The sequence below is a fragment of the Quercus lobata genome, chromosome 8 (assembly GCF_001633185.2).
Source record: "Quercus lobata isolate SW786 chromosome 8, ValleyOak3.0 Primary Assembly, whole genome shotgun sequence".
NCBI lineage: Eukaryota > Viridiplantae > Streptophyta > Magnoliopsida > Fagales > Fagaceae > Quercus > Quercus lobata.
This window is the reverse complement of record NC_044911.1, coordinates 9,097,233-9,106,910: the sequence shown is the minus strand read 5'-3', so window position 1 is coordinate 9,106,910 and position 9,678 is coordinate 9,097,233. Positions and strand designations below refer to the sequence as shown.

The 9,678-nt window shown below is 30.5% G+C and overlaps 1 protein-coding gene across 1 annotated transcript; it reads left to right on the top strand.

Moving 5' to 3' along the window:
* Window positions 1–6,494: 6,494 nt before the first annotated feature.
* LOC115955368 (stigma-specific STIG1-like protein 1) lies at window positions 6,495–6,974 on the top strand. The gene has a single exon (XM_031073478.1). The coding sequence runs from the start codon at window positions 6,495–6,497 to the stop codon at window positions 6,972–6,974; it is 480 nt and encodes a 159-aa protein (XP_030929338.1).
* Window positions 6,975–9,678: the final 2,704 nt, after the last annotated feature.

The following is a 9,678-nucleotide window of genomic DNA, read 5'->3' as shown; positions in this document are numbered from 1 at the left end:
TTAGGCACGTTTTCAAACAATTAAGAAAACTAACATCTCGAGTTTTAGAAACTCGAGATCCATATTATAACTCGAGTCCAAAAGACTCGACTTGCGATTGTGAAAATGCCACATAGATCTCGAGTCTTTAAAACTCGATTTCCATGAAAAAAATTTTACCTATAGTGGCGTTTTTAAGCCTTACAGTGACGTTTTAAATCCCTATAGCGGCGTTTTTCTGCAAAAATTTTTTTAAAGTATAGGTTTAGGGGGTCCTATAGTGGCGTTTTTAAGACCTATAGTGACGTTTTACTGACCTATAGCAGCGTTTTTTCTCAATTAATGGAAATCGAGTTTTTAAAACTCGATTTTCAGCCTGATTTTTTTCCCACTTTAAGTTAATTCACTTACAAATCGAGACTTAAAAACTCGAGTTTTATCTTTGAACTCGAGTTTTAGACACTCGAGATGCTAGTTTTCAAAATTGTTTTGAAATGTGACAATTAACTAAATTTTTTAATATTTATTGTTATTTACAAAAAAAATTCGTACAAAAGAAACAATACCGTGGGTCCGTTTGGATTGAGATTATTGTTGCTGAAACTGAAAACTGAAAACACTGTAGTAAAATAATTTTTAAATGTGTGAATAGTATCGTGAGACCCATTTTTAATATTTTTTAATATATAAACAGTATATATACAGTACATGAACAATATATACACTGTTCATAACAGTGTATTTTGTTCCCTAAAGTCAACATATGCGGACAAAAGAAAAAAAAAAAAAAAAAAAAAAAAAAACAAAGAAAACGCTGGAAGCAAAACGTGGACGCAGAAATATGAACACGGGAAGCGAATTTGAGTTTTCTGATTCTTAAATTTATTTATTATTATATTGTTAAAAATTAGTAAGATTTATATGGTGACTTTTTTAGTTGCGTTTGGATACTTAAATTTTAATTTTAATTTTAAAGTGATAAATTTGAAATGTTTTAATTCGAAATTCATAAATATTTAAGTATGTTAAAGGAATTTCTAAAATTCTATGGATTAAGAAATTATTTGAAATTCAAGAATTTTAAAATTTAAAATACTTTATGGAGAATTCGGTCACATCCTCCAAGGGATCCTCAACTCTCTCCGCTCCTTTTGCAATTGGAAATTTCATCACTTGAAAGGGAACACAATAGAGCAGCTCATGATCTTGCTCCTTTTACAAGGTCAACTGGAACCTCACAGGTCTGGAGGGAATTTCCCTCAATTGCTCCAACAACTACACCATCAACACCCTCCCTAATTTATGAATTTGTTGGCTGTCTTGTACTTTCTCTTTGTTGTATTTCAATTTCTCTTCTTGAATGAAATCCACATTTTCTCTTTAAAAAAAAAAAAAAAATACTTGTTGGATTTGTCAAATTCAAATCCTTGATTCTTTGTAAATGATTTAAACAAGGTATTTTGATTTTAATTACTTAAATTCAAATCCATGTACCCTAATCTTGTCATCCAAACATATCATTAATATTTTTTGGGATTCCAGTGATGGCGAGTGGTAATGAATAATGACATCATTTTATGTATGTAATTTAAAACCTACCTCGCTCTCTCTTATAATTTGCTTAGCTCTCAAGCTTTAATATTTTTCATGTTGCGGGGACCTCTTAAATTGTAATTTCAACATTAATTAGTTAAAATTACATACTTCTCTCTCTCTCTCTCTCTCTCTCTCTCTCTCTCTCTTTTCTTTTTTCTTTTCTTTTTTTGTGTGCTTACAAGTTACAACGAGTGAAAGTGAAGGAATTTGAAACTCAATTGTTCTCATGGGAAAAATCGGACAATGTCAATAGATTACAATACTCTTAACAAAATAATAGACTTTGTAATAACAATGGGTGATGGGTTAATTTTGAGGTGGGATTTTACTTAAAGTTTCGGTTAGGTATTTTCAATATGGTTTTCATTTATTTTGATTTATAAGAAAGTTATTTTGATTAAGTATTAGGGAATGTGTCATTAAAGTAACACTTGGTATAGTCAAAGGCTGAGCCAAACGAGAGAAAAAGGGGGGTAGCAAAAACTCATTTAATATGGGAGCTAAGATTAGTTTGCCCTATCTTGGATTGGATTTATAGATTCTTTTGCCTCCTATCAAGTATAAATATAACATTTTATTAAAAAAATTGGTTAAAATATTATTTTCATCCCTAAAATTTCTACAAAGTTCATTTTCATTTCTAAAAGTTTGTACACATTCCAATTTATATCTCTCTTTTTTTGGATAATACACATTCCAGTTTATATCAATTTTTCTACTTCTGTTAACTTTTATCATACATGACCTAATGGAAAACTGAGGTGGTATTAATTTTCAAATAACTCACCACATTTTTCAATTGCCTTCAAATTAAAAGTAGAGTAACTAGTACTAGTATGAGGAAGAAGAATAACTCAGGAGCTCTATACAATCGTCAATTATTTTTTAAGCACCTTTTCTTCTTTTTTCCTTTTATTTTTATTATAAGAATCACCTTTACTCATAATTTAAAAACAATTGATTATAATGAGCTATCTAGAATTTGAAGTGTCAATATTAAGGGGTGGATTGCTCAAGTTCAAATTATAAAAGGGGTATGTCAAAAATCTTGTAACTCAACTAATTGGTACTTCTTCATGTGTTCATGACATCAAGATTCTAATTCTTTCACCCCTTGCAACTACTGAATTATTAAAAAATAAATAAAAAATTATAGGAGTACATCGCAACTTAAGTAACAGTTTAGAATGGATATTGCAATTTACCTGTGTTTTAGCTCAAATCAGTGAAATCACACCGTGTAAAAATAAGATAGATTGAGGTTCTGTCGTGTGAGTTCCTCATTGGATGAGGTATTAATTTATACTATAATAAATAAAATAATTGGATTATCAAAACTATTTTTTTCCCAATTTCAAAAAAATAATTGAATCAACCAAGATAGGTAATTAATGTGGATGTTTGACAACTTTAATTGCCTCGTAAGATTAAAAATAGAATTAAAAAAAAAAAGCTAATAATAAATTATGATTGTTTAGTTTGTTGAGATTCAGCATAGTTATGTGGGATTTGTCTTCTCAAGATCATGAAAATCACATCGACTTATCAGCTATTCAATTGATTGTTTCTAAAAAAAAAAAAAAAAAAAGCTATTCAGTTGATTAAGATCTCAGATCTGCACGCAAATTGTCTAAACAGTTCTCATCTACATCCAACGCTAGGAGAAATTATAAGATCAAAAGTGGACAAGTGATGTGGAGAAATTATAATTTCTCCAACGCTAGAAGGAGAATCTGTACTTCTCCAAGCGTAATAAGATCAAAAGTGGTGAAATGTGCACAAGAATTGACCTGAATATTCCTCTTATGTGAGACTGCAATTGTACTCCATTCCATTCCAGTTTTCCCTGTACATTTGGCATTCCACTAAGGAATATAAAAATGGGATCTCATTATAGTCGTCAAATGCAAGCTATAGTCACCAATTGGAAGCCAAACTGGACCCATGGTCGTCATGATTGACTTTTAGTGTTTTCACCATCAGAGGAGGCACTTTTTGTTTATCAGGATTTTGATGTGTAGCTAGGAATAGCTGGTAGTTAACAGAGTGCAGTTCAGAATCATCGTGATGTATGTAGCAAAAAGAAAAACTTGTTAGTAAGCAACTTAGAGTATTTGCTTTTTGATAATTATAAGCAACATATGGAAATAACTAGTGCATTTTTATCGCTAAAAATATTTTTAATGTTAAACAAATTCTAACAAGAGATTAATTGTTAAGAGTCTTATAACTTAACTGACATTTTTTAGTGTTTTTAATGGAGACATTCAATGTTTAAATCTCCCATTCTCAGGGAAAATTGTTTAAGTTTTGAGGAGGGAGCTTTACACACATACATACATAGATTAAACTAGAGTAGAATTTTTATTTTGTATTAAAAAGAAAAAAAATCTCTCATTCCCATTATAACTATCAAATTATCACACAAAAAAGAAACCCGATTAGGAAATTATGCATAAGCAATGAAAAGTTTTGCTTGCACTTCTATATTAATGATTTATGAATTTAAAGTAAGAACAATTTTTCTCCAAACTAATTAAGAGGGATCTCCTCAAATTAATTACCTACATTGTGATTCATAAGATCATCTATGAATATTATTTAAATAAATTATATGATTCATAAATTATTCATGTGACTAAAAGTACACTTAAATAGTCTTTTGCTTGTAGTGGGTAGAATTTTCTTCTAAAATAATCTGGTGGTAAACTTTTTTCCTTAATAATGGGTATTTTAAAATTATTGTTCCCTTGTGGGTTTCAGTTAGCTCAACTGGTAAAGTCTCTGATGGTTGTATAAGTGATTTGGGATTCAATTTCCGCCTACACTAAAAATTGATTAGTGTCATGGTTTGATGATAATGAGCTATCATCAAGAGCGGACGCCATAGGTCAAAACTATCTTAAAATCACCGTGCACCCTTGGTACGGTGGTTGCTCCACAAATATAAATACTTGTGAGGTGTGGGGGGCAAAGGCCGGGGTTTAAGTCTCTAGAAGGGAGCTTCACATTTATATACACTTAGATTAGGATAGAGTAGAAATTCTATCTTATAAAAAAAAAACAAAAAAACAACAAAAAACAAAAAAAACAAAAAAATTATTGTTCCCTTAATTATGTGTGTGTGTTTGGCCAGATGATAAGACAATTTATTGTTAGTAATGTTTATTTTATGAAGTAAAGTTGTAACATTTTTCTCTTAAAAAAAAATGTTGTAACTTTAAATTACAATTAATTTTATAACTAAATTTTGTCCTCTAACTATTTCTTTGTATCGGAAAATTAGACCACATGTTATATTTACTGCCATGGTTCAAATCTATTGTGAGCTGGAGACGTAGATTTAGGATTTAGCCATTTGGGAAGAGCGCGCTGCCTCACCTTGTTCCGTCATTTTTTAAAGTAGAGGTAGGCTCCGTTATCACTTATCAGTTATCATTTCTGCCTTACCATTTTTTTTTTGATATGTTCACGCTGAGTAAAAACTAATTTGACTAAATATCATCTAATTTTCTTATATGTAAATGTAAAAGATTAAAAAAAAGAAAAGAAAGGAAGAGCCCTCCATGATTGTAAAACACAACATCCTCGAAATTGTACACGCCAAAACATAAATTAAGCTTAGAACGTGGGCTTACAAAATATATCAAAAATTGAGTCAAACTCTGCGTATAATATGGTGACATGTGGCATTCTATCATAGAGTTGTTGGTATCATATTCATACTTGATGCACAAAAAACGTGAAAATATTAATTCTTCAGGGCTAGTTTACTTGCATGACTTATTTGCTGAATAAAAAAAGTGAGATTATTTGTACATAGTAACATATGCCTACCTTTGAGCTCAAGTTTTGTTTAACTAAGTAAACATGTCACGTAGTAGGATGTTCAGGGTGTGATTGCTTAATTGTAGTTTCCTTCAAGGACCGACCCCCTTTGCTTCCCCTAACAGCATGCCTAAATTTCTTCAGTTCAGCCATTTGGACATACATTAGATTTCAATCAATGGGGCACCCCTTCATTGCTAAAAGGTCATAATCACCCTTTGACTTTCATATAGCTGGAGGTCAATATGCATACGCATTTATTTAGATGAAATGAAACATTATTTAAAGAAGAGCATAAGTAAGTTTCAGCTAGTTCAACAGAAGTGATTTGAGTTAAATCTTCATTGTATCAATAAGAAATTCATTGATATTTTAATTTGATGATAAGAAACACTTATTATGTAGTGAATGTTACGTTAAATCATATCATATTATATATATGTATATAAGAAATTCATTGATATCTTAATTTGATAGTAAGAAACACTTATTCTAAGGTAAACGTTAGGTTAAATCATATATATGTAGTAAAACTTAAGTACAGTATTTAGGTGTTGTTCCTTAGGTTCTCCTTTTAAGATTTTGCCATGTAGATTTTTTCTTATGGGATAAAAATGTATTTTTTAGTTAAGTAGCCATATGGTTTAATCTTAAGTGAGAAATCTAAGGAATATCACCTAAGATATTGTACCTAAGTTTTGTCCATTTATATATATATATATATATATATATATAAAATTATAGGCTAGGATAGTCATTTTATTAAGAGAAGGACCTAAAAATCAAAGTTAGGAGTGCCCAAAATAGTGAACTTTATTAAGGACTTAGCCTATAATTCGAGTATACTCTTCGTGTGGCACACTGGCACATCCCAAAGAGCTTCTCTCACCTTTTACCACTTTGTCCGCGTCAACCCTCCTTTTATTCCTACTATAAAGTTTATAAACCCCAAAGTCTTCCACCCCACATTTGCTACCAAAGCTCTCTCTCTTCCAAGAAACAAAGCATAAAGAATAAGACCACCTTCTCAAGCCCAAAACCACTATCCCTCTCTCTCTCTCTCTCTCTCACACACACACACACACACAACCATGGAACTTGTGAAGGTGATCATCATTATAGCCATAACCATGGCTTTATCCATCACAGTGACTATGAAGAGCATTGGTGAAGTGGAGGAAAAACCACCATTTCCAGACACCGAGAGTACTTCATACATTTATCATAAAGAGGAGCTTCCCTTTAAGGAAAAGAAACTAATATTTCCTTCCAAAAGACTAAGTCGCTTCCTTGCTGAGAAGAACCCAAATGCAGCTGACCATTGCCACAAAGACAAAGAAATATGCAACACTGTAGGAGGCAAAAACTCCACCTGTTGCAACAACAAGTGCATAGACTTGTCCATTGACAAGAACAACTGCGGTGCATGCAAGAAGAAATGCAAGTATACCGAGACATGTTGCGGAGGTAAATGTGTGGATGTGACTTACGATAAGAGGCATTGTGGGAAATGTAACAATCGATGCAAAAAAGGAGAATTCTGCGTATATGCACTGTGTAACTATGCATAATTAGAGGATGGTCCAATAATTGGAGCATGAGGTTCGTTATTTTATTCATAATACAATAAAATACCACATGTTGGTGGTTGCTCAAACAATATACTTACAGTGAATTATTTTCCAATTTACAATACTCAAGTGTCTTATAAATGTAATGTTATTAAGAGTTCTTAAGTAATATGAATCGATTATTAGCAACAAGAAAAAAAAAGAGTAAATATATCAATTACTAATTATCAATAGCTTACATGATTTTGTTTGTTATAGAAATTTAATAGTCTTCTTCCTATTAGAATGAAAAATTGTATTTTATGGCATTTTAATATATAATATTGAAGAATTGATTCCCTTTTCAATACTATATATAATTAATGACTTGATAAATAAATTGTATTTTGGGGATTCAGTGCATGTGTACTTTTTTTTTTGATATAATGTGCGTATGTTTACTAATGGATTCTATGAATAAAGTGTGAAATAAAGCTTTTGCCTCATATAACTATAGGTTATTTGGTGTTCATTAAAATCGGGCTTTACAACAATACTCGTATCTCTTTTTTTTCTTTTTCTTTTTTGCTGAGTTTAACATTACGTTTATGTCCTATCTAATTAGGTTTATGCACATGCACTGTAGTAGCCATTAATTTTTCCAATGAAAATATTTTTTCTTGGTTACTTGCGAATTAATGAGAAACTGCAGTCACCATAGACAAACGCCAAAACTAAGGAGAAAAAGAGAGAGAAGCAAAGTAGGTACCAAATGTAAATGCCTTAATTTACACCCAAAGGGTTGATTAAATGTTGGAATGCGGCCATAATCTAAGCCCTATTCGCCCCTAGATTTCTAGTTTAATTGTTTGTAAATCAAGCTTCTTATACAAAATGAGCTGGTAGTCAGTAGTCTTTGTCATTTTGGCAAGCAAATTAAAACCGAGCTTTTGGTAATGGTTCATTCCCTCAAAATCTGGTTACTTGAAAAGAGCATATGAAAAAAAAAAAAAAATCAAGTTCAGATACACTTCGAAGCTAAAAGACCATGGTACTTCCCCTGAAAGTCGCTGGTAAGCACATGCCCCTTCCATATATATACACACATAGCTTTCTATAGCTCCTAATTCACATTTACTCTCATCAGAAGTTGCTTTCACACAGGCTACAAAATAAAAATTACACAGCTCAAATCTAGCCATATTTCAGGACTGGTCGCTATCAAAATTAGCCAGCAAGAGCTCGGTCTCGTGTGGAACTTGCTAAGTCTTTGATTGCAATCATAGACAATTAAATCATGACTCAAGGTTTTCGGTGGAGAAATGGTAAAGAATGGGCGTTGTCACTTGTCACTACATATTGGTGGCTTTGTGAAAGGACCAATAGAAGTTAAAAGATAATAAGTGCACGTATGGAACACCGGTATAAGTTTAGAGACACAAAAAATTACACAAATTATTAAGATAACAAGTTATTATTAGTTGATAAAAAATTGATGCCCATAGTAGGCTCAGATAAAAATCTGTACAAACTTATCAATTCAACTATTGTGAAAATTGTTACGTCTATAGCATTACTCATGGAAGTATAGAACATAATAATAGATTTATGAATGGAATAGGTATTCATTTTAAATCATCACTCAATTGTTTGGTCTCCTTTTCATCATAAGAAAAAAAAATATTCTTAGGAATAGACATGTTTTAAAAATGAGTTGTGGCTATCCTTTAAGTTACATAATAAAACATTATACATATGTGAGTGAAGAATACCACACATGTTGTAGCACACTTTTTTTTTTCTTGCACATACCAGTACCATAATGGATATTTAGAATAAATATATATTATTTTTATTACTGTTAATTCATTGAATAATAAAATGAATATGTCTTTATACATGTAGGATGAGATTGCTAGATACATATTATTCGATGAGGTTGCAATAGAACTTTATATTATAAATACCAGGTTCTATTGCTCTATAGTCTACACTTGAAAATTACTTTTCATTCTAGTTATTATAAATATATTATAGATGGTGTTTCTTTTATTTGTAAATATTGCTTGATTAGAAACGCCTACTAAAAAATATGCATCTAGATATAAAAAACTTAAAAATGAAAAATTAATTGAGTCTAAAAAATGATCAATGGAAAAATTTGTTATTAGTAATAAACAAAATACAACACAAAATTTAGATCATATCTAATTTTTTCAAAATTAAAATTAATAAAATTATATCTAAGATTGACAATATCCCAAGAAAGATTAATTGGATTAGCTATATTATCGATTGAAAAAGAGATGTTAAAATAATTTGAATATAAAAATTTAATTAGTCAATTGCATCTCAAAATGCAAGAAAAATAAACTTTAAATTAAATATATTATAATATAAAAATATTAATTCAATTAATACATAAATATAAAAAAAGACACCATTTTAGTTGTCGTCTCAAATAATTTGATCATAATCTCTCTCAAAGTTACACTGAAATTATTGTCGATTAAATTTGGTCAAAATATTCCAAATTTTAATGTTAAAATTCAATTATATGAGGTGCATGCGCATATTCTAATTCTCAAATATTCTTTAATCAAATGACCAACTTGCAGGTTTCAGTTAGTTCAACCGGTAAAATCAAAAGTTGGCAAATAATGGATATAGGGTTCAAATTTCACGCGTCTACACTAAAATCTAATTGATGCTTGGGCTTGAGGAT

Coding starts and splice junctions, on each gene's coding strand:
- LOC115955368 (XM_031073478.1), top strand. CDS start 6,495: ATGGAACTTGTGAAGGTGATCATCATTATAGCCATAACCATGGCTTTA.